Source organism: Eremomyces bilateralis, assembly GCF_010015585.1.
Source record: "Eremomyces bilateralis CBS 781.70 unplaced genomic scaffold P152scaffold_6, whole genome shotgun sequence".
Lineage (NCBI taxonomy): Eukaryota > Fungi > Ascomycota > Dothideomycetes > Eremomycetales > Eremomycetaceae > Eremomyces > Eremomyces bilateralis.
The window spans coordinates 504778-529348 of record NW_022985072.1 but is presented as its reverse complement, the minus strand read 5'-3'; the positions used below and the strand labels follow the sequence as shown (position 1 = coordinate 529348).

Below are 24571 nucleotides of genomic sequence, written 5' to 3'. Positions count from 1 at the left end.
ACTACAACCTTCTCACCCTACCGTCTCCTCCATACCAGCTCCCTTATCACCTAAACCTCGTCTGCTGTTACATCCTTCGTTTACAGTAAGGCTACTTGTTCCTCGTTTCCCTTCCCTAGCAAATCACTTCTCTCTTCCGTTGAAGTCGTGAGAGCATCAACTTCCCACCACAGCCGACACCGTCACCGCTAGGCTGCAACACGGCTGCCGTCCATCATGGCGAGCAGCACGGCCGTCCCAGCGCCTTTCTCATCCAGCACTCTCATCGCCATCAAGGTCCTCCATCACGGACGACATGTTCGACTGAAGCTCGCCTTCACCGATCTGGGTCCGGACAGGCTCCCCGCGAAGGTACGTCCCCTGTTTACTTAGATGAAGCTCTCCGCATTAGCCTCGCTCCCACTCTCCGCCCTCTGCACCTTGCTATGGATGCGTGAACGGAGTGCGGGAGCTGGGTACAGCTGGGCGTTTGCCCATACGATGCACCTCAATCCCCTCATGTATCACTTGTACCACAACCAACGAACACCTCACCCTTATCACCACTTCGATTTCCATTCCAAAGCCAAACCGGTTGCTAATCTTGGTCATTCTTCTTTTAGCTACGAGCCGCTCTCAACATCCCAGCCGACTCAGACGTCATCTTCGAGCGCTTCTCCGACAGCTCGCAGTCTCACATCCGCCTGGACCCCAACAACCTCCATGCATATAGGTCCTTACTTCGCGCTGCGAAGGCGAAGCTGAAACTCCGACTTCGTGCAACCATGCCTGAAGATAATGCCAACAACCCGACCGCGTCGGCCTCGATTGCCAATGGCTCCACTCTCGCGGATCCCATATCGGGTCCCCCAACCAAGGCGCCTCCTGTTTCCACCGCCCAAGGTGGTGATCCGATCCCGATGTCGAACCCATCCGAGACCACTTTGATCGAGCAGTTCAAGTCCGTCCTCCAAGGCATTGATGCCAGCTCGAAGGCCTCGGATAACACCAACGTGAAAGACGTGGTCGGTGAACCCGAGCCTCCAACTCCTGATCCGTTCTCGGATGAACAAGGTATGTCTTCGGGTCTACACTCCAATGATAAGAGCTAATCCAGTTCTAGAATCCACAAACCTTCCGGAGCCTGAGAAGAAATGCAAATGGGCCCTGGCGTGCAACTGGACCGTATATTGCAACAGCTGCGATAAGCCCATGTCTGGCGAACATTACCATTGCAGTATCTGCGACGAGGGTGACTACGACCTCTGCGCCCACTGCGTCGATGCCGGCGTTCATTGTCCCGGTGAAGGCCACTGGCTCATCAAGCGTGTCGTCAAGAATGGAGCAGTGCTAAGCAGCACTACTGAACGCATTGCACCCAAGTCCAAGGACACCGATGCTCCGGAAATCAAGGTGGAGTCCCAGGAGAAGACCGAGGTCAAGGTCGAGAAAGCTCGTGAAGTCAAAGTGGAGAAGGCTGAAGTCGCCCTACCCAAGGCTGAGAAGGTTGAAGCTACCCAACCCAAGGCCGAGAAGGCGTCTCTGCAGAGGATGCCTGGATCTTACCAGGAAGAGATCAAATGGACCTCCGCTGTCAAACACCCTTCCCGCACTTGCAACTCGTGCGTTCGAAGTAAGTTTTCCTTTCTTAGACCGAACAGGCAGCGTCATTAACCTACCTGCAGTCTTCCCCGAGGAGAACTTCGTGCACTGCACTACCTGCGATGATTTTGATCTTTGCTTCCAGTGCCTGAGAGGTGGCAAACACGGTCATCATCCCGCACATGCGTTCGAGGGAGCGACTTCGAACACATACATGCAGATCTCCGACAAGATCTTGTGCCGTAATGCCACCCACTCCGCCATCTGTGATGGCTGTGACCTGGTATGTGACCGTGAAACACCAGTCTGGACCAAACGCTGACAAAGACCTAGTACATCCATGGCGTTCGCCACAAGTGCTTGAATTGCCCGGATTGGGACTACTGCGACACCTGCATCAAGAGCGCCAAGGAGATCCATCCCGGCCACCGATTTGTGCCAATCTACGATCCCCTTCCAGAACCTCGGACTATGCCGGTATCTCACTACGGCATCTTCTGTGATGGACCACTCTGCAACAACGACAAGCCTGGTCAACAGTACATCTACGGAACTCGCTACAAGTGTGCCATTTGCCATGACACGGATTTCTGTTCCAACTGCGAGGCTTCTCCAGGCAACAAGCACAACCGAACTCATCCTTTGATCATGCTCAAGACTCCGGTCCACAACGTCAGTGTGACTACCATGGGTGAGAACCGGGATGGGTCGTCCACCACCATGGGCGATGCCCAAGCTCGCGCCTCCACTTTGCCGTCCGTTCAGAGCGAGGTTTCCCCGGTGCTGACCATCGCTGATCTGAAGCCGACGGAGGCATCCGCCGCTCCGCGCTCCCCACCGAAGGAGAAGATCGAGATCAAAGACCTTCTGACTGAGCCTATTAATGAGAAGATCAAGATCCAGGACCTTCTGTCCGCTCCACAAGAGCAGGACAAGGCTGAGCAAAAGACAGTGCCTCCCCCACCTCCGGCCAGCGTCCCGGCCTCGGTTGGAACCGCCACACAGTACGGTGATCTGAACGCCCACTTCCTTCATGACCTTGTCACCGATGGCAGCAAGATGGTGGCTGGCCGACGATTCCTCCAGGTTTGGACCATTCTTAACCCCGGCCCGATCCGCTGGCCCGCTGGATGCCGTGTCCGATACGTTGGGGGCGACAACATGCTCGCCATGGAAAGCGAACTTACCCTTTCTCTCCAAAACTACGAGCAGACCACTGAAAGCAACGTCGTCCATGCTCCCGTCGAGGTCGGCCAGAAGTTCGCCTTCCGCGTCTGCATGAAGGCACCCGCTCGTGTCGGTACCGCCATCTCCTACTGGCGTCTCAAGGCCCCTGACGGCACACCTTTCGGTCACCGTCTATGGTGCCACATCAAAGTCGTCGAGGAGACCCCAGAGCAGAAATGTATGACGGACTTTTTGGGCACCACCCCGCATCTGAACAAGCGCGCTTCCATGCCGCTCCGCCTCGACGGCGTCCCGAACCCGTACCGATACGTCCCCGAGGTCCATGGACAAGCACCACCCCCTCCTCCTCCGGCGCCGAAGATTCCACACAACACCATGGCCAACGTATATCCCACCATCCCATACATGCCTGCGTCGTTCGTTCCCGGACCCAGCACCAACCCCCCGCCTCCGCCGTTCCCGAGCGACCGCCACCGTGAGCAGCTGCGCCTGCAACAGCGTGCTCACGCCATGCGTCAACAGCACCTGGTGTCGCGGATGGGTTCTCAACACACCCCCGGCATGATCGACGACTACCAGTCACGCCTCACCTCGCTGAAGGAGCAGCAAGAGCAGGCCAACCGGGTGCTTCAGCAAAAGAAAGATCTCATGAAACCGGCGACCGAGCCGTCGGCACCACAGCCTCCCCCGAAATTTGGCTCGACCACATCCCAGGATGCCCTTCACGACTACAATATGCAGTTGATGTTGCTGGACCAGCAGAATAAGCGTCGTCTGCATATGGCCCGCATGGAGCAAGAGGCGCAGAAGGCGAAAGAGGCTCGACAGGATGCCGAGGATCGCAAGTCGGAAATGGCAGTCAAAGCGGAAGAAGCACGCAAGGCTAAAGACGCACGCTTGGATGAAGAAGCACGCAAGCTTGAGGAGCGCATTATCCAAGACGTTATGCAGTCCTACCGTCCTTCCCCACCCAGCGCTGCAACCCCCGCGCCTCCTCCTCAGATGCCCTACCTCGCCCGCTCTTTCCCCCACGGCGTCCCTCCCGCACCCCAAGCCACCGCCGGTGCCTCCTCGCCCCGCAACCACCGCTCACACCCTTTCATGTTCAATAAGCATGAATCCATCTCAGAGCGCTACATCGGGAAGATGATCCACCCGCCCCCGCCCCCCATGGTCCACGAAGCTAAGCACATCGAGGACGTCAACGAGCCCCTTCCGTCGTGGGCACCCAAGTCGCCGTCCGCCACCCTGCGCAGGCCGACGGAGGCAGACCTCTTGACGACGCGAGAGGGTCGACGTCAGCTCCCACAGTCGGGCTTCGCCCTCCCGGGAGAGATTCCCGCTCTGGAGGAGGCGCCGCCGCATGCAGATAAGGGCAAGGGCAAGGCGAAGGAGGCGATGATTTTCCCCGTGCTGCAGGAGGACGGCAGCCCGAGCACTAGCATGCACGAGTCTGCCAGCGCGTCGACCAGCCACGATGCGGCGATCCGCGATCCCCTGGAGCTAGCTCTGGATGACGAGGCGAGCAGCTCTGCGACTCAAGCGGGTGCGCCCACAACCGAGGCTGGATCGGCAACCACGGCGAACCCGATGGCGGCGCGCGTGGAGGATGAGGAGGAGTTCTTCGACGATGCGGAGAGCTTGACGATGGAGTTAGTGGATGTGGGGGCGGAGAGTGAGGGGTCGGGGTTCTTGACGGATGAGGAGTATGAGATTCTAGATGCGAGTGATGAGGAGGTGTAGAGATGGCGGCATGACGTGTTGATGCGGTAGTGGGATATGGAAGTGGTGCATGGATTTCGTGATATTTTTATTCGGATGAAATTGACTGGGTATGGTTCGTTTTCTCAGGAGAATGGACGGGAAGAGCAGATTGCGAGTACGGGGGGAGAGATGGAGCTCAGATGACGAGCCCATGGACAGACGGACAGACAGACAGATGGATGAACCTCACGGCTTTTCTTTTCTTTCCTTTCCTTTTTCCTCCCCCTCTCCTCCCTTTCCTTCCTTCTCTTCCCGTCCTCGCATCATCCCCGGTCCCATCATACGCCGCCTCACCGGCACCGATGGACGAGCCCGGGGATTTTCACGAACTTGATATTCACGCTCTTTAACGCGCCAATCGTGGGATGGGCGCGTGATGAATGTATGGTAGTTTTTTTCTCTGTGTCCGGGTTCCGGTAGGAATTTCATAATCGGTTTGCTTACTGGTTTGTGTGCTTGGTGATGTGGTGATAGGATGTGTGTGAGTTGTGGAAGGACGGTTGGGAGCCGAGTTAAGAGGCCGGGGGTCTAGGGAGGAGGTTCGTGTAGACACCTAACCATCCTGCTGGTCGTGGTCCACTGCCCCTATGCTGCACGGTTGTGATCGTCCATGGTTCCTTCGATCTGTGGTGGTGGAACTGTTCTCCTCTACCGCTCTATAATACATGTTCCATCTCGAGCATGGCTCCGTACAAACGCCCTTGGACCCTACTACTTCCTCACATTACTCCTAATTACACGTTCTCTTTTCAAGTAGTTGTTGAAGCGTTGTTTCCCTTCTAAGGGATCCTCCTTTCCCGCACGGAACGGCGGCTAAACGAAAGCTAAGTCGTGTCGTGTGGACCAAAGACCGTCCAACAAAAATGGATTGTATCCTCCTATCTGAAGACACACCTATTATATAATTTATATTTAGATTATTCCATGACACCAGGCGTCAGGCGTGCTTTTGATTCAGCGACTACCCTCCAGCCTCCAACTTTGATACATGAGTCATGGTGGCTTCTGTATAGCAGCAACACGAGTCATGACATCATGCAGGAAACGGGAAACCTGGCTGGAATTCTGTATCATTGTCGAGGCGGATGTCCCTCAAACTCAAGTCGACCGTTGAGACGGAGCATCATGAAGTCGCTCCATCCGCTTCGGCTTCTCATGTTGATATATTTTCCCCTTATACTGTACAATCCCGTAGTATGCGCTACATTGATGATCGTTCATCTTCCACTCCACTTCCGATCCTCACCTTGGGGAAATGCATGTGGATCGCCTAGCTACCCCAGAGTCCCACCAGACTAGCCTCACCGGTCGCAATCGTCTCCCACTCAGTTTCGACGTCTTCCATTAAGAGAGCTATAAGCGATGTACTTTGGGTCGAGGTCTCGAGCGTAACCGAGGCCACACTTGACTCTAGTCAGTCTTCCATGGCTACAACGGCAACTGGTGTGGGGGTTTCAGGCGTTCGGTCTACGGTACTAGTAGTTAGTCGGTCAAATCTGAAGAGACAGCAAGAATGATCTCCCGTCGTGGTTGAGCATTGTATTTGAAATTGTTCTTAGCGGCAAGTACATCGAGAAGTGAATAATTTACGGTGCAGTCACAAAGTTCTTCCCACGGAGCGGTGCCGCTGACCTCCAAGACATAACCAACGAACAGTTTCCACGATTCGATATCGGGCAAGAGGTCACCCCAGATGAGATCACCCGGATTATCCGCCGGCTACCGAACCAGAAGGCCCCCGGGCCTGATATGATCCCGAACGAGGTACTGCATGCCCCCTCTGATATCCTAGCCGTAGACCTTGCCCGGACGGTCACCGCGCTCTTCCGAAACGGGGAGCTGCCAGCAGTTCTAAAGGAATCTACCACGGTGGTACTAAGGAAGGACAAGAAAAAGGACTACTCTCTTCCAAGCAGCTACCGCCCTATTGCTCTTGAAAACACGGTTGCAAAGCTAATTGAGAAAATTCTCGCAGATCGACTGATCACCGAAGCGGAAACACGAGACCTGATTCCCTGGAACCAAATGGGAGCTCGGAAGGAGAGATCTACTCTCTCCGCCCTAGAACTCCTTACCGGGACGATACAGACGGCGTGGCACGCAAAGAAGTCTGTAGTATCTGTACTTGGGCTTGATCTTCCTGGAGCTTTTGATAACGTCTCTCACCCCCGGCTGCTCTGGGTCCTTCGTCGGATGGGATACCCCGAATGGATTATCCAGATGATTGCATCTTTCTTAACCGGACGGCGAACAAGGATCCTCTTCTCGGACTTTAAGAGCCGCTGGTTCGACACGGAGACTGGGATCCCGCAAGGCTCTACCCTATCACCCGCGCTATTTATCCTATTCATATCTGACCTACTGCAACAATTTAAAGATGTTCAGGGTAACGTTCTCGGGTTCGGGTTCGTTGATGATACTACACTTGTCACCTGGGGAGACACGGAAGTAGCTAACTGCCAACGACTAACTGCGGCCCACGATACCTGCCTAGAATGGGCGTCACGGTTCGGGGTTAAATTTGCCACGGATAAGTACCAGATTATCCACTTTACTAAGAAACGCAATATTTCCGCTGATCTCCGGTCTACGATCCAGGTATAGGGACACCAAGCTGAATTGGTTACATCCCTCCGGGTACTGGGAGTCTGGCTCGACCCTTCCCTCTCATGGAAGGACCACATCCTCCGAGCAACACAAAGGGGACTTAAGGCTTTCGATTCCCTGGCAAGGGTAACTTCGTCGATATGGGGACCATCCGTCCGGAAATCGAGGCTGCTCTACACAGCGGTTACACGGCCCATTATGACATATGGCGCTCTAATCTGGGGAGTCCGCCAGCAGGGGAGCCAATCTCTAAAGGCAAAATGAAAGACCTAGCCAAGGTACAGAACAAGTGCCTTCGAAAGATCCTAGGGGCTTACAAACGGACACTAATCGCCGCGCTTGAGAGAGAGGCGGACGTTCCCCCAATCGAACTCTACGTCAAAGAATGGGCCGCTCAAAGAGCAGCATCGACGAACTTCCATAAGGTCACTGTCCAGATTGAGGGAGCCCTGACGCAAGTCTGGGATGCTGCCTCCGCTCCCCCGAGACGAACTCGAGGCCGACCCCGCCGTGTCAGGTCTAAACCTGAACCCATGATGTGTACTCTCCGGACTAAGTATGACAAACTTCTGTTCCCCCGGCCCGAACCAGCTAGGGGATATTAGACACAACACCGAAAAGGCCCGCACCGGATGATGTCTACTAAAGGGAGGAGCCGGGATTTTACATACCCGCAGCCTCAGGGCTACGGGGAAGCTTTTGCCCGCGGCAGACCAGATAGAATACCGTGCTCATAGACCCGAAAGGGATCTAGATAGTACGTTAAATTGATTCTTATTATTAATAGCCACAATATCCGCTCCGGATTTCGCTGAACTAGCATTTTACTCCTGAATCTCGACAAAGTATTAAATAGCCAACAATTAAACGTCAATCATACTATTGTGCAATGTCATGTGCCCCCTGAACCCACTCTTTATACATTTAATACACCAAAAGGGCCGAAAGACGCGTATTCGTTGCAATACGATGGGCTGAATGCGCGAGATTTCTGGGTGTTCCAGGGGAGGATTGTGAAGTCGCTTTCAGAGAAGAATGCTGAGATCGCCACGCTAAAAGCGCAAGTTTCCAGGCTTGAAAAGACGTTGGAAGATGTAGGCGGAAGTGCTAGGAAACGAAAAGAGTCGTCCCAGATCCTAATGAAGGATTCGCGACGGTAGATCAAATCGTTGCCGCTCAGGAGGCTGCTAAAGAAGCGGAGCGCAAAGCTGCACAAAAAGTCATTTACGATGTAGAGGAGACATCTCGAGAACTCCAGCAGACCGAATTTGAGTCGATTTGTTCACAGTTTCAACAATAACTATATATAATCGATTGTGGTTGATCTATAGTGCATAACTAATGTACGAGCGATATGCTAACGTATTCCACAAGCGAGCGGCGCATACAAGCGAGCGGCGCACCCCCTTTTACTAACAAATTCGGTTTCAATATCTCAACAACCACTGAATAATATAACCTGAAAACTTGGAATCATACTTTTCTAGTCATTCCTAGCTTACTATTGAATTTTCAGAGCTCTGGCACGAACATTTATAAAGATATAGAGGTTTGGCCCATAAATCTTGTCAAGAAGTAGGTATCTCGATATCTATACAAGCTAGTGCTCTGATATTTTAATATGAAGCTAGGAATGACTAGGAAAGCATAATTCCAAGTTTTCAGGTTATTTTATTCAGTGGTTGTTGAGATATTGAAACCGAATTTGTTAGTAAAAGGGGGTGCGCCGCTCGCTTGTGGAATACGTTAGTAGATTTACATTGCTAGGTGTCCAGAAGGAGGGTTGTCCTGAATCAGGGGTCTTTGTCGTAGTCAATTCCCAACATCCATTCCTCCCCTGAACTCCCGTTATCAATCGCTACGAACATGAAGTTAGCCCTCCTAATCATTGACTATCCACCGCCAAATCCCCCGCGCGGCCGCCGTCAACTTGAACTCGACCCACAAAAACCGTCGACATCGACTCAGCAGCTCCTCGACGTCGTACAACCCTGCATCGTGGCATCCGTGCTGGAGTTCGCTCCGAAACCAAGTACCTTCCGAAGACCTCGACGAGCAGATCGCTCCGATTAGCAGAATCCAGAGCCGTACGTCGCCGGAGCTCGCGTTGAGCTGTGGCCCTTGAGATTCACTGATCCGCTCCTGTGTTGACTGCGACGGTGGCGGCCAAAATGGAGCGTTTTGCTGCTGAGAAGCGGTGGAGGACGACAGAACCAATTCTCGCTGAAGGCGTGGGATGGCAGTGAATTGGAGGACATTGTTAGGTTGGTTGGATAAGTTCTCGGAGACCCAGACGGTGAAGATGAGAAGTGCGATGGCATAGGCATCGTGAAGCAGACCGATCGAAGTAGAAGCTGTGTCGGGGTCGGAAGGGGTTCCAGCTGATGGTGGCCCGAGGGAGGAAGTATCAAGGAGCTGGAGGAGGCATGACTCAATATGGACGGCTCGCGTTTGCAGGTCCAACGGGTCCAGAATGTTCGAGAAAGGGGAATGGGAAGAAAACCAGTCGTTGAGGTCGATGGTGAGGAAGTAGAGGCTCCGTGTAATCCGGACGAGTTCTTTGGGGAGACCGTTCCATGGGCTAGATCGAAGGACCGAAAGGACATGGTCGAGGCCGTGGTCGTGATCGTACCTCTGGTATCGTGAGACCAGGGCCGGTGTCGGCTGCTCGAATAGCAAGATCGGATACAGCGGTGGGAGGTGGAATGACGCGATGGCGTTGGTCATAGCATGCCTATAAATATATCGCGAAGTAAGTATTCGCTGATCTGGTGTGGTGGTTTGGTGCCAATTGAACGCCAACTGCATCAGTCAAGATGTGTAAGCAGCCCGTGCATTCTGTTTTGCCAAAAGCAATCCGATTTGTATGCATACTTCATCGACACGACGAATAAAACCCAATCAATTGGCAATTGGAAAGCCGTAAAGATTTTTTTGCTTCGAGTCGTCGCGGGCACATGGAATGGCAGGTGACATATACTAACCAGAATATGAACGCTTGGAGACAGCGATTGGTTTGCAACCCAGTGATCCCGCCCCGGAGTTCCAGCATGCGCATCAAGCCATTATGATGGATGATTCGACTGTTGTTATTGCTGCCCACCACGCATGCAGCCGTGCCTGTGTTCACTCCCAACGCCGCGGTGTCCGGTTCCGGGTGGTGCTGTCGCAGATCATTCAAGAAGTCGGAATCCCGCTGCCACAACGGCAGCAGGAAGCTTTCTTCCACGCACAGGAGATTCCATACGGCGCCGATGTTCGCGTCGCTGATGGCCGCGGCGGGATCGGATAGGTTCGCGTTCACTTCTGCGACGGCCCGTCCCTTGTGGTAGACGATATCCACGTATCGGACGTCGGTCGACCCTACAAGGTAGAGATGCAGGGATATGGCGCAGAGCAAGGAATGTAAGAATGCTCGGCTCGTCAGTGCCATTGCAAGCCATGTGGTTTTCAAAACATCGGACTTGCGATGAATGTCCAATGGAATGGACTGTGGAATGAGAACATAGAGGACTACACAGTGTTAGTTTTGTTTTCCTAACCCCTTGTTTTGCGTTTGCAAACGGTATTCTTGTCATGGGGTGGTTGAGTGGACCGGCGAGCTTGACGCCTACTCGAGCAACGAGATAGGGGTCGCTGACGTACGAGATGCTAACTTACAGTGCTCCATCATCCCCACCACCTTCTCGTCTACGTGGATTGGCAACGTATTGAACGGATCAAATGCAGTGAACATGAATCGCTGCTGAGGAGGAAGACGATGTATAATCCGGGATTCAAAGCTCTCACACCTTGGACAGGTTGCGTACAGATCCATCCATTGCGGAGCTTGGTTCTTACACTCTTCACACTGAAGCTGGTTGTTTTGCCTGGTCAGAGATTTTCCGGGCTCCTGGGATCCCGCCAACCTAGCAGTCGGGGACCTGCTGCCCACCAGACCAAGTCCCCACCCGAGATCGATGTCGTATCCCATGGCAGCCTCGTCTGGGGCAGCAAGCTCAGCATTACCGCCGCTCTGGTCGCCTATCCTCGGCGGGCTAAATGAGCCAAAGGTGTCCGCCAGTGGCTGGATGGTTAACGGCCGGGGATATGTCAATTCGTCCGTTTGGCCAAGCGAGGCCACACTTTCCTCCCCCGTGCCGTATTTCAGCAACCCAGAAGCGGCTGGCGAAGGGATCATCTTCTTGCTGGTACTCCAAGACTTGTTTCGCCTGGCCTTCTGCATGACGAAGCTTCGGATGTCCCTGCGGCCCTTCTTGGAACTGCTGTTTCCGGTGCCGGTACTCGGTTCCGTGGTCATGGATTCGACGAACAGGAAGTCTTGCGGGACTTGGTGGCGTGGTTGTGAAGTTACACATGCCGCTTCTTCGGGTGATATCCATGATGAGTCTGGTGCGGCATCGATGCCCTCCTCCGGTATGACTGAGGGCATCGTTGGTTGGCGTTCCGCGATATCGCTCTGCCTTCTCTTCTTTCCCATGGTTCCAACCAAAAAATCCTGTATTAGGGGAGTAGAACAGAACACTTCCAGTTCCGATCGGCAGTGAAATGGATATTAATGTCATAAACGCAATTGCTTCTGGTAATAAACGTAATTGTCTCTGTCGTTGAAGCCACGGTATTGCCGCAATACTCCTTGTGAGTAAAATCCACTGCCCCAATGCAAGACCCACAAGGGGCGAACCAACACGAACGCAACTGACAATTCAGGACAAGGCCAATTGGAATGGTATCAGTCAGCGCTAAGTCGAGAAACTATAGCCGTCCTCAAGAATAATTCGATGCATCGACGCCCTAACGATCGTAGGGAGATCTAGGATCGGATAGGACATGTCGGGATAAATTGGCGATCATGCATTTCGGATATGGATAAGTAAACGGAAGTCCACCCATTGGGTAAATTCGATCCCCCTCTAGTGCCGCTTCGTCAGCAGCGGAACGGCAACCGCAATAAACGGAAGCGGTTGACGCAGTAGCGATGTACTGGGGTGATTCAACGCCAATGGGAGCATAGCTACTTTCTCTTTCCACGTTTTTCCGCATGCAAAGCTGTATCCACCAGAGGCGTAGGGCTCCATGGGGCGAGCTACGGGGTGAAGCTGCATGCCGGATGGAAGGATCCTGAATTCCTGATGTGTTGGACATGCCTTGCAATCGGCAAGGCTAGCCGAGGGCAAGTCGAAAGGAGCAACTCCGACTTGTAGGATTCTGGCTCTGACCAGTGATCACTCTGATAGTCTGATCAGTCAGTCTTAGGGCTGAAGGGATTTTGAGATGGATCTCGCATGCCATCCAAAGTGCTGCTAACTAGTTTGGTGCTGATTTAGCTGGCAACGAGGCAACATACCTCGCTACCTACAATCATTCAACGGTTTCTTTGGAAGAACTTTGCTGCATAAGGCCACAAGTTAACGGCCAGATACAAGCCCATTGTTGAGTCCATGGTGGTAGCAGATTCCATCCTGATGACGTAGGTGCCGTACTTTCTTCTCGGCTATTATGGATAACTACCTGTAACTAGTTAGTTGAAGGAGATAGTTAGATGAGCGAGTCGATATAACTAGGATCGGAGGATCGCGGCTTCCTGCCTTAATACCTTGTCGCCTGATGGAGGAACCTCCGGGTCTCTTCAGATGGTGCACGTGACTATAATGTGGCGGTGCAGGCAAGGCATCTTTAGATGCCGTCTGAGGTCCATTTGTAAGATTTGTGTGGACGCGTAGTTGAAGTTTTCAGAGTTTCCAGCCGTTTCAGTCAACTATATTAATTTTCAGTACTCAAAAGTTTACGCTGGGCTAGGTAAATGGTAAAAGAACCCGCTCTCTGACCTACGCGCCCACCAAAATGCTTGCAAAAGGCCCTCAGACGGCATCTGAAAGATGCCTGCACCGCCACAACCATCTTGCAGATCCCGTCTGAGTCCCAACTGAGACAACATCTCCTCAAGGTTCCAAATTTATATCTCACATCTCCAACATCGTTCCATAACTCCATAACCCCATCACTACTCGTTCAACATTCAATTATTTCTCTCAAATGGGACCCCGGTCTTCGCCATCCTCCAACAGCATGAAAATCCTGATATCGGCGCCACTCAACTTTAATACCAGCCTTGACTGGTGCCGCAATTGCCGCAGGAGCGGCTTATAGTTGTATCTCCATCATGGACGACGTTTCGCCAAGTAAGTTACCACTAATCCACACCTCTCCTCGTGAGAATTTGCGTCATCCCAACATCCCCTTGCGCGACTAGTTTAGTTACCTATTGACTTCGGCAGGAAACTCGAAGCCCGAATGGACCACGATCCCAACCACTCTCCTCCAGGCCGAGCTCTCCCGTCGACAAGATGCCTTTCCCCCCAAGCCCACATGCGGCTCCGGCGTCGAGACAGCGAACTACGATACCGGAATCCACATCGCGGCGCTCGTACTCGTTCTCATCCTCAGCACGCTAGCTTGCGCCTTCCCCATCGTCTGCCGGCGGTTCCCCAGGGTTCCGGTCCCGCATCAATTCCTATTCCTCTCGCGGCACTTCGGGACAGGAGTGCTGGTGGCGACAGCGTTCGTGCATCTCTTGCCCACGGCATTCATCAGCCTGACAGATCCATGTCTGCCGAGATTCTGGAACCAGCAGTATCCGGAGATGGCAGGGCTGATCGCGATGGTGGCGGTGATGGTGGTCGTTGGCATTGAGATGTGGTTTGCGATGAAAGGGGCAGGGCACAAGCATGCGCATGGAGAGCTGGGATTTGAGTTTGATGTGTTACCGAACGGACCGTCGGATGAGGAAGAGGCGGAGGCGCTGAATCCGAGTGGTCCTGGAGATGGGTCATCCCGTTCGAGTACAGACCGGAGGAAACGGAAGAAAGACAAGAAGCGTCGCGGACGCCCTCTGAACATCTCCATCCCTTCAGCACGATCTCTCGTCGATGCATCCGCCTCCGCTTCCCACCCGCTATCCTCCCCCTGCGAATCCCTCCAATCCGACCGCACCTCCGGCCACTCCCTCAACGAATCCGACCCCCTATCTCCCACTAATTCCACCCCCACCCACACGGAACCCAACTCCCGCACCTCCCACCTCCAAGTCCTCCTCCTCGAAGCCGGCATCCTCTTCCACAGCATCTTCATCGGCCTCTCCCTCTCCCTTACCTCAGGCGCCCCCTTCGCCGTCCTCCTCCTCGCTATTGCCTTCCACCAAACCTTCGAAGGCCTCGCCCTCGGCTCCCGCATCGCCAGCCTCGACTTTTCTCCCGTCTCCACCAAGCTGCACTACATCCCCGGCATCCTCAACCTCGGGAAGATCACCCCGTATTTCATGTGCCTCGCCTTCGGGATGACCGTGCCACTGGGGCAGTTCTTCGGGCTGCTACTGGTAGCGTTCGCGCAGCGCGGCAAGGGAGGGGAGGATGCGGCCGCGTTCGATCCGAAGTCGGAGGCAGGGCTACTGTTGTTGGGGATCAGCAACGCCATTTCGTCGGGGCTACTGCTGTTCTCGGGCTTGGTAACGTTGGTGGCAGAGGACTTTTTGAGCGCGGAGAGCTATCAGGCGTTGAAGGGGCGGAGGCGGGCAATGGCGTTGGCAATGGTGGTGTTTGGGGCGGTGGCGATGAGCGTGGTGGGGGCGTGGGCGTAGCGATCGCAGGGGTGTGAATTGAGGACATTGAGAATATTATATTAGTATTTTGCAGCATTCGTTCGGCGACGGTTGGGATCGGGATCGTCATGCTGCTTCATCTCTCGTTTCTTGCATAGCATAGCATCATGGCGCTTGGATATGAGGACCGGATCCTCTTAATCACATTGACATTCTGCTTTCCACTTGCGCATGGTTAGCTTTTCTCTCATGTACGATATCAGCAAGCGCATCATCATCATCATCAACAACCATCATAGTTCAAGGGACAGATTCAAAACATCCATTGATTCAAAATTCGCTTGCATGCGCTATCCCATAGCGCATCCCATCCATCCGTGCATGTCAAATCATCCATCCATACGTACAAATCCCCCGGGGAGCACCGAACCGCTCCCGTCCCCATGCACCGTGAAACGTGCAAGAATCATATACGTGAAGAGAATCCCGTCCATCCGTCCATCCTAAGTATGAATGACCGCTGAGAAGGACGGATCGAGGGGAAGGAGGTTTGGTAAAGAGGGTGTCGATTTCAACTGCGACAAGCGGCCGGACAGCATATTTCAACGGCTCTCACCCATCGAGAATGTGTGGAGGGGAAGGGGAGACGTCATAAGCGAGAAAGGAGCTAAAAGGAAACCATGCCAGACCAGTAATGCCGAGCTCGAACCGAATGAGCAACGCATGAAAACCCCGACGTGACGCGGTCCGACAGGACAAAGACCATTAAAGAGCGCGACGTGCGAGCGTCGAATCTTCGTGGTGGAGTGGAGCAAGGTGACCAGACCTGAATAATGCCCGGCTGCGATGGAGAAACGCCGCGATCCAAGAAATCCCAAGATTCGTGCTGATCATGCCTCATGCGCATGCTCATGACGCTCCTTCTGCTCGCGGCACCCCCCTCTGTCCCGCCTCAAGCCTCCCCGGCGTTACCTCCCCCTCCGCTGGCGCCCCCTCAGGCCCCCTCCGCCTCGCCAACGGATTCCTTAGAACGTTCGCTGGGACCCGCACCGTTGGGAACCTAGCTCTCCACCTTCTACTCGGATTCCCATTCCCATTGCCATTGCCATTCCCATTCTCAGTTCCCTCAACTTCCGCAGTCGCCGGTGCTCCGCCGTTGTTATTCCGACTGTGACGGCTGGGCCGCCCCAGCGCCCGATTCCTCCGTCCAGTGGGCGTATCCCCACCGCCGCCATGCCCAGGCTGCGCCACCGGCCTTCCCGAGCGCGACAGCCACGTATCCGTCGGCAACCCCCACCGAATCGCCGCCAACCCCGTCACCCTCACCGCCGGCGTCGCCCCCGCGTTCCCTGCCGCACCAGTAGCATCCGAGCCCGGGAGGGTTCCGTCGGCGCGGGGCTTCGGGACGTAGTAATCGGCTTTGCAGAGGGGGCAACAGGCGCGGCGGGAGGTGAGCCAGGGGTCGAGGCAGGCGGCGTGGAAGGCGTGGCCGCAGGTGAGGCCACGGACGTCGTCGTCTTCGTCGAGGGAGTCGAGGCAGATGGCGCAGGAGTCGCCGGGGACAAGATCGGTGATGGGGGCGGTGTGCGGGTCGGAGTCGTCGGAGAGGTCGGAGTCGTGGTCGTGGTCGGTGGGGATGGGGGTGGGGGTGGGGGTGGGGGTGGGTTTCTCAGGGGCAGGGGTGGTGGTGGGTGTTTTTGTGGCGGGGACGGAGGTGGGGGAGGGAGTTGGAAAAGGGTCGCTGACAGTGGTGGTCGTTGTGGTGGTCGTGGCGGTCGGCTTGTCGGGAGAGGAAGGTTTTACAGAGTCGGTAGGTGGATCCGGTTCGGAAGATGCAGCGATAGGTGATGATGGCGTCTCGGTGGAAGGGCGGGCAGCTGCAGTTCCTGGTCGAGCCGAATCAACCGATCCACGGTTATCCGAATGCAACGTCTCGATCTCTTTGATGCTCGCGGCGCGACTAGGCGGTGCCGTCGTGATGCCTCCAGCGGCAGGAAGGCCCTCCGATTCTCGCGCAGATCGCCATGTTTTATATTTGGTCCGCGGGAATCGTTCGTTTACCTCGTCCATCGTCATCAATTTCTTTTCCCGCCGTCTACGATGTGGTCGTGGCATTTGTGTGAGGTCGATCGGTTCGCCATCCGCACCTTGGCGAAGTTGTCGGTTTCGTTGGTTGTATCGGAAGCAGTATTTCACTCCGACGATGATCCTTCATAAAATTGTCAGTATCAAACTCCACATGTCAAGAGAGAGTCGGTCCTTGCACTGCGAGATTTAGGAAGAAGATGGAAATGAAGATATAGTCCGTGGATGCAAAAGATGACGGGCGGGCTTTCCTCAACACCGGCGACAAAACGAGGAGGATCAGGTAAGAAGAGACTAAGAATCTCCAGGAGAGGTAGAACCTCGAGGAGAGGAGAAATCGGAACATACCAAAGATTGGTAAAGACCACGCCGAAGCCCAGGGCAACGAAGAACAGCAACGGCGACGATGTAGGGCCGCCGGACGATGATGGTGCCTGCGATGCGGATGGCGAGGGCGAGGGCGTTGGCCCGGTTATGGCCGTACCGGAGATGGAAGACGACATGTTAACGGTAGCTTATGCGAATCATTCGTATCATCGGTCGAGCCCTCGATGAGGATCCAGGAAACACGGTTGGGGTGGAGAGCGAGGGAGGGTCGGCTGCTGAGGAAGGGCTGCAACCACAGTTCGCAATCGGACTATTACCCATCAAAAGCGAGGGTTCCCGCGCAGACGTTGCAGGCGTTTGCAGGGTGAATCTGGTTTTGTTCAAACGCCGTGGGTCAGACACGTCTCAGCTGAGACTCCAGATTCATCTGAATCGGCGGAAGGTGTGCGGTGTGGTCGTTCGGTGGTACCGGTGGTGGATTCCAGACCATAGAAAGCAACAGGAAGTCAGAACGTCTTTACTGGTTGGCATCGACTTCGGACGAGGTCATGCAAATGACGCAGAGGGCCGTACGGTTGGAGAAGGGATCGCGAACTAGATGCCGAAGTGATGTAGAAGTGAAAGGACAACCACAGATAAAGTGAAGTTCAAGAAGGTGGATAAGGGAGTGGCCGGCTATGGGGAGGCGGAGATAGCGCCTTGAGAGAGAATATGCCAAGAGCCCTGATGTAAGGTGTTATGACAATACGATACTACGATTGTTGATTGCTTATGCAGGTTGGTTCACTTGGTGGGAGGATGTGAGAGGCGAATTTCATGGCGGATTGGAGGTTGCGGGTGGGCGAGTTTCTAACCAAGAGGCCGCATTCTGGGCTTCACCGGCTTGCGGCAATAGATGGAGCACATGGAACAGAAAGGCAAGGGAAAATCACAGGAGAACCCCGTTCGGCAACTCAATCACTTAGAAAACCCGGTTTCAAGATTGTCCCTTGCTGACTAAAAGCCAGCCAAGAGGTAAAACTCCCTTACTGTGCTCAATGCTAACCTTTTAATTTCCTCTTTCGGCTAAAGATTCTGCACGGGAATGTATCCATCCTCCTAGTATTGTTATTATTAAAGCCATCTACTATCCACAGTTACTCGTCCCCTCGCATTCAATGGAGCCAATCACCATCGGACATGCCTGACACTTTGACAAACCCATGAAGCAGGAAGGTCACCAACATCTGAATTTGCCATCCCATTATCCATACCTTACATAATATATATTTCTCGTCCGGCTTGTGTATTGGTCCATTGAAGCAAGTCTACTCTTCGTTACCCATAACACTCCAAGCATATCCAACGGTGAAAGGGGAATCTGGAGAAACATTGGTTGTGTTCGTACACCAGGGGGAGGGAAACACGGCGCGGCCGCGCCCCTTGACAAATATCGCGATCCTGCATCCAATCTAAAGCTGCATCACATCGACGTCTGGGATAAGGCGCTGGTTATCACCTTCCCCGTCAATCCCAGCGCCTTAATAGTAAAGACAGGCTTCAACTGTGCCTCTATACCGGATTGTCTCTGCATACCTTAGTTGATCGTCCAACTTCCTGCGCTCCAGTACCATCGGGAAAACTCCACGACATTTCCCACAACCTGCCCCGACCTTCCTGACGATTGCACACACCGTCCCCGCAATAGCCTGATGTTGGGCCGATTGACCTGTAGGCCGTAAACCAAGCTTTCACTAACCTCCCGCCTTCTCCATCCGCCTATCCTGAAGGCTCCTGGAGTGGCTGGGGCCAACACAGCATGACAGCATACATACTCCAAGTCATGAATCAAGATATGGACTTTTCAGCGGTGTGAACTCGACCGAAAGCACTACCATTACTCATCGAAGTCGCCTGTACATCAGGAAGCTCTCATACGTACTGATTTACTGCCACTGACCAAGGTGTGGAAATAGATCGCAGGAATGATAGCCCGAGAATGGGAAGCTTAACTTTTGAGGGGTTCTCTTTGTTAAGTCATATGGCCTCTCGATGATCCCCCGTCTGTCGTGTCACTCGTGCCGTCGTGGCTAGCCCAAACTATATCCCCCGTTCAGGAAACCGTCCATGCGGATCAACGACGACGAAAAAGTCCATCCCCAAGCCATTGATCCTTTCTATTTTTTTCCTTCAGATCGATCCCAATCCAGTTATGCACTATGATATAGGTCAATGGTCATCCTTCAAAATCCCAAAAGCTTGATTACCGTCCTCGCTCCTCGCTCGTCGCTTCTTATTGGCTTCCTTGGTGCTATCAGGGAGCTCGATGAGGCATTTGAATCTTTAAAACCTGTCAATCTTCCTTGGCAACGCCCTTAGAGCCCTAACCTGCCCTTGCCGCATGTGCCAAAAGGGAAAGGTGGAGGATGAGTCTTGGGAGAGCAGCATGCCAGGGTCATTGACTTTTCATCTTGTACTCCCGTAGTCACTCATGTCTAACGTTCATTATTCCCGCCTATGGCCGCATGCGTTTCTTCAGTTGGTCCCGATCGGCGCTGGCATGTTAGTCTCTCCCCGATTCAGGCTGTCGACAACCCTCGAATGATCCCGAATGAGGAGAAAGGTCACAAGTGGTGATCGGCGAGGGATGACTAGACGAAGACACGCGGTTCCAAGAGACTGCCCACTCGAAAGGGAATATCGAAGGTACTATACGATAGTACATCTCAGGTAATGCAACCCGGTTGGTGGCATACAATGGTTGTCGCCATATACCACGACCGCTCGTCATCCGCACCAGTCCTACCCCCATCCAGGAACCCAAGACTCCCATTGCAACCCGCGCAATCCTGCTCACGCAAATTGACCTCCAAGAACTCCAACGATGCCGGCTTCCGAAGATTAGCAGTACCGTCCTACGGGCCGTCCAGGGAATCTATTTCGAGGCGTTGCACAGGCCCCTGTCGCTGATATATTAAAACCAGCCGCACTACTCCGCTAGCCAAGATAGATAGATGGAGGAGGTGCGGCGTGGATTCGTGTTTGGGAATTGGTTTGTGTTCTGGGTGGCGGTTGATGGTCGTATAGGTTTAATTTTAGTCAAGGAATTTGGCTGGATGCTGGTGGGTATTTGCATGTTGCTTTATATAGTAGGGAAAGGTGCATATGGTCCTTCAAATCGTCTTACCACCACCATGGCATGGATCCATGAATTCCTTCCTATGGAGGGTATCAGTGTAATAACCATATCCCCTAGTTATAATATGCGCGGATTGAGCCGTACTTAAAACTCCCCTTCACAACTGGTTCTCCCCGACCAACGACGCGCAATCCAGCACGATCAAACCGTTCCACGAAGCATTTTTCCGCATAAACCCCCTTTCTCTCACATCTCCCCACACTGACTGATCGCCACATCCTGCACCGGCCGATCCTCCCCCGTCGTCCGACAGTGCTCGATCTTCATCACCACATCCATCCCGTCCACCACCCGCCCAAACACGACGTGCTTGCCATCCAGGAACGGCGTCGCTGCCGTGGTGATGAAGAATTGGCAGCCATTGGTGTCCTTGCCCGCGTTCTATGGGATATCATATCAGCATGCATTCCCTTCGAACCTCACCTCACGATCGCCTATCCAGAGAGCGGGTAGCGTAGTTGCAGGGTACAGAACGTGGTATGATATGGAGTAGAGATCGACTTACCGCCATACTCAACAGCCCTGGCTCCGTATGCTTAACATTGAAGTTCTCATCCGCAAAACTCCTTCCCCCGTAGATACACGTCGACCCCGTCCCATTCCCATTCAAGAAATCCCCACCCTGGATCATAAAGTTCTTGATCTACCCAACGCCCCCTCGTCAGTACTTCCTATTCATTCCCACCAGGCATCGCGTTCCACGCAGCCATGAAGCGCTAGAGTGAGCGGCGGAAGAGGGACTCACCACGCGATGGAACTTGCACCCCTTGTAGCCCTGCGGCTTGCCGCTGGAGTCTTTCGGTTGGCCGACACAGTATTGGCGGAAGTTCTCAGCAGTTTTGGGGACGATGTCGCTGAGGAGCTCGATCTTGATGCGGCCGAGGGGTTCGCCTGGGTGGATGTTAGTCGGATGTCGGAATGAACCTGAGATGGCATGGTTGAACGCCCGACGGCGCCGGAGTAAAACAAAGGGAACGGGACTTGTTGGTTGAATTGAATTAAATAGAACAAATAAAGCAAATAGAAGAAACGGATGATAATATAAAGATGGCATATTCTGTGCCGCAGACTTGGAGAAATAGTAGGTTTAAAGATTGCTGGTTAACGTACCTCCGAGCGTGATGTCGAAGAACACCACGGGTCTTCTGGACGACTGGTCGTCTGCCATACTGTCTACTCTGAGATAATCTTTTCAATTCAAATAAATCTTCTGCGAAGGACTGAGCTCAAGATTGGGAACTTCTTTAGATTTCTTTACTGGCCGCTTGATACATCTGTTGATGGAATGTTGGTGCCTTATTTAATTGCCTTGTTGCCTTACGACCATGCCTGTGCCAGTGCCTGTGCAGCCTCCGGGGGAGACGAAATTGAGTTACGTTTCTTGGCATTCCCCCAACCATCACCACCATCACAGGCAGGCCCAATTCGCTCAAAAACAGCATAATACCAAAAAGTATACTCTTTTCCTAACTAAGCAACTACTAGAGGTCTGTTTTGGTGAATTCTCCGCCGCGTTCTGGTTAAGATCGTGGGAGTTGTGCATAGGGGAATGGCAAGAAAGGTAACTCAATTTCGTCCCCCCCGGAGGCAGCCCCTGTTAAAACTCAAGTCCTCAACATCAACATCAACGCCAACCATGCGCTTTGATTATGGTACGGTATCCATCGCTTGAACAAGTGTAGAACATATTATTACAGGTTCATCAGATTAGCCATAGTTACCCTCATGTGGTCCAACTTCTCTATATAACCCTTGCAGAATGCGTGAACCCCACACCCCCCCTCCAAGATGCGTCAAGGCTGAGCACGACATTGCAGATCTTGGTATTGACTCACACTGGATGCGACCGCTCCCACCAAGCGAACGGGAGCCTTGGTTTTATACAGGATGAGGAGTCGCCCAGACAGGAGCCTTGGCTCTTTACGGGATGAGGAGTCATCTTGACGGCCTTAATGGAACTACTATTCGTGAAATGGATGTTTGAGATCGAGGAGTTTCCAGTAGCCCAACTACCCATGAATGAATCGATGAACTCCCCCAACTCCTTTCTTCCATCCGTGAACATTCTCTCCTTTCTCCGCGGAACCAAATTGTGTCAGTCGTAGATGATATGGCGGCATGATTCCTATGATTTGGTCCAAAGTTACCAGCTGTTGGGATGCTGGCCTCGCGACGGGCTTTCGGACCATGTCATTTAGATACGCATGATTGATAAAGCACGGAGTTCATGTCCTTCTATCCTTCTTTTCTGCCTTCCTTCTGCGTCACTGTTACTGTTTGAGCACTCCCTTCTCCTCTGTTTTATGTTTCACTGTTAGCAGCTCTGTAAACAGGAGGCTGGTGGTAGCAATTGGTAACTAATCTCATTGGATTCACTAAACCAGGAATTGGTCCTCTTTACAAACGAGGTGGTATTGCTGTATCCCACTCGATTAACCTAACATTGGATATGAGTAGTTAAGAGCTATTCAACTGGAAGATGGCATTCATGACTAAACCGAATTAATATCTCCTAGGCATGTATTATAAAAGTCCGATACTTCATGTTGTCCTACATTTTTATATTACAATTGTAAAACACTTTAAACCTTCATAATATCACAGAGCATTTCCTCCAAGTCTTCCGGCTTCTAGAAGTCTAGCCGTTTTTTATACTTCCGTGCGAGCATAACTTGGAATCCGGGTGCCATACTCTCCCATTTGTAATGGCTAGGTTATTCAACATCTACCACATCAACTTCGAGCAAGACCAGGGTCAGGAAAACCATGTCGGCATCACACTAGTCCCTGCGGAAGGCGAGTACCAGGTGCAAGGAGACTTCTACCACGCAGTAGAGATTTTCCGAGGACATGGAGTACGCGAAACGCCGAAATTTCTACCTTGAAGACGCTCGTAGCTTTTTGTATAAGAAATTCGTCTTTCAGATGCCCAGACCCAGGCACGCCAATTTCGAGTCCTTTGCGTTGACGCATACACTCCCTAAAGTCAGGCGCGTGCAACTGGAATTGCATCGTGGTCTTCCAGTCCGCGACTATGGCATCTGGGCCGATGAGGTATTAGTGGCACTGGAACGGGAATTTAGTATAACAGGAGAATCTCAGGCCTGGAAATTATGATATCCACCTGCAGGTAGGAGGCAATTGACTCTGGAAATGAGAGGAAACACGGATAGGAGAGATGAGCAGGAGGAAGGGGATTGACAAGCCTGAAGCGTATCTCCGGCTTCCAAACCCCCAGCCATTTCTTACGGTATTACCGGATTTCATTTTCTTCATCCTTTCATTGAGTCGAGTTATTCAATACAAAGCTCCGTTTCCCGAGGCTGGAGGAGAGTGTCTAGTACAACCCGCCGCCACCAATTTCGTCCATTCCAAAGACCCAAATTTAAGGACTAGCAGGCCAAGTATGAAAAATCGTACTTTTATGACTTAAAAATACTCTTCAATATTGATAATTACCCAGCGTAATCGCCAAAGCAAACCCTAATGAGGCTCATATCAGTGGAACACTGGCCAAAGGTGACCCTAGAGACCCTACAGATCTTGCCTAGCAGAGGCAGTAGGGAGTGGCAAGGACAGGCAATGTTGAGTGACTCGGTCACTCGGACGTGCTGTGTCTTCGACGAAATATATTTTTTAAAATCAATTAGATCGTAGGGTTTCTCGGTTACTTGGTAGGGCTGTAATTACCTGGAGCTTGGCCAAGGTTTGTATAGGTATCCGTATCATTTTCAGTGTGGATTCATTACAATATTCTACTTCATGCTCCCTTGCCATCTTTGCATTCATTCTGAAGTTCAAGCTTTAGAAGCCAGCCAATTCATTAAATTACAAAACACCTCATGTCATTCCATCCTCTCTAACTATGGCCTCCTCGTTAGGGCTGGACACGAATAAGGATTTTGGCTATTCGTATTCGACTTTTCCCTGGGAACGATTATTCGTATTCGACTAAATTTCGAGACGTTTTATTCGTATTATTCGCGAATATTCGTAAATAATGCCAAGACTTATTCGGCAAAAGCCGAGCCAATGAATGAATGCCCAGCAGTCGCGACTTTTGTTTACCCAACATGCTCCAACTAGAGGATTTGAGCTCTAAGAGATACAAAGCATATCAATATGTTGCAACTTCTTTCTTAATATGGATGACTTATCCATGTCTCTTGGGAAGCGCCGTCTTCGCTCCGAGAGAGTTGATTATCATCTTCTTAATGATGGCAGTGACGAGGAAGCCTCCCTAG

The 24571-nt window shown here is 52.7% G+C and overlaps 5 protein-coding genes across 5 annotated transcripts; 2 read left to right on the top strand and 3 right to left on the bottom strand.

Annotated features, from left to right (window-relative positions):
- Positions 1-216: 216 nt before the first annotated feature.
- P152DRAFT_472572 (uncharacterized protein) lies at positions 217-4512 on the top strand (the record flags this gene model as incomplete). The annotated part of the gene is made up of 5 exons (XM_033681164.1): positions 217-351; positions 603-1053; positions 1103-1612; positions 1665-1864; positions 1915-4512. The coding sequence occupies 5 exons, from the start codon at positions 217-219 to the stop codon at positions 4510-4512; spliced, it is 3894 nt and encodes a 1297-aa protein (XP_033535382.1).
- Positions 4513-9021: 4509 nt separating this feature from the next.
- P152DRAFT_472570 (uncharacterized protein) lies at positions 9022-11620 on the bottom strand (the record flags this gene model as incomplete). Its single annotated transcript, XM_033681163.1, has 3 exons — positions 9022-9874; positions 10125-10653; positions 10801-11620. The coding sequence occupies 3 exons, from the start codon at positions 11618-11620 to the stop codon at positions 9022-9024; spliced, it is 2202 nt and encodes a 733-aa protein (XP_033535381.1).
- Positions 11621-13183: 1563 nt separating this feature from the next.
- Positions 13184-14776, top strand: P152DRAFT_433215 (Zinc/iron permease; the record flags this gene model as incomplete). The annotated part of the gene is made up of 3 exons (XM_033677457.1): positions 13184-13322; positions 13419-13955; positions 14055-14776. The coding sequence occupies exons 1-3, from the start codon at positions 13304-13306 to the stop codon at positions 14774-14776; spliced, it is 1278 nt and encodes a 425-aa protein (XP_033535380.1). The 5' UTR covers positions 13184-13303.
- A 669-nt stretch (positions 14777-15445) lies between these two features.
- On the bottom strand, positions 15446-17096 carry P152DRAFT_290677 (uncharacterized protein). The gene has a single exon (XM_033675014.1). The coding sequence runs from the start codon at positions 16850-16852 to the stop codon at positions 15647-15649; it is 1206 nt and encodes a 401-aa protein (XP_033535379.1). The 5' UTR covers positions 16853-17096; the 3' UTR covers positions 15446-15646.
- Positions 17097-20219: 3123 nt separating this feature from the next.
- Positions 20220-21563, bottom strand: P152DRAFT_480967 (peptidyl-prolyl cis-trans isomerase H). The gene is made up of 4 exons (XM_033681785.1): positions 21438-21563; positions 21073-21218; positions 20833-20970; positions 20220-20708 (listed from the first exon to the last, which is right to left on the bottom strand). Exons 1-4 carry the CDS (start codon positions 21493-21495, stop codon positions 20514-20516), a joined length of 537 nt encoding a protein of 178 aa, XP_033535378.1. The 5' UTR covers positions 21496-21563; the 3' UTR covers positions 20220-20513.
- Between the last annotated feature and the right edge of the window lie 3008 nt (positions 21564-24571).

What these genes read in the sequence shown, in the direction of transcription:
- P152DRAFT_290677 (XM_033675014.1), bottom strand. Translation starts at nt 16,852, where the DNA reads ATGCCACGACCACATCGTAGACGGCGGGAAAAGAAATTGATGACGATG.
- P152DRAFT_480967 (XM_033681785.1), bottom strand. Translation starts at nt 21,495, where the DNA reads ATGGCAGACGACCAGTCGTCCAGAAGACCCGTGGTGTTCTTCGACATC. An exon ending in CTTCGACATCACGCTCGGAG is followed by an intron (nt 21,219 to 21,437) that starts GTACGTTAACCA and finishes ACATCCACCCAG; the next exon opens with GCGAACCCCTCGGCCGCATC. An exon ending in CAGGGCTGTTGAGTATGGCG is followed by an intron (nt 20,709 to 20,832) that starts GTAAGTCGATCT and finishes GATATCCCATAG; the next exon opens with AACGCGGGCAAGGACACCAA.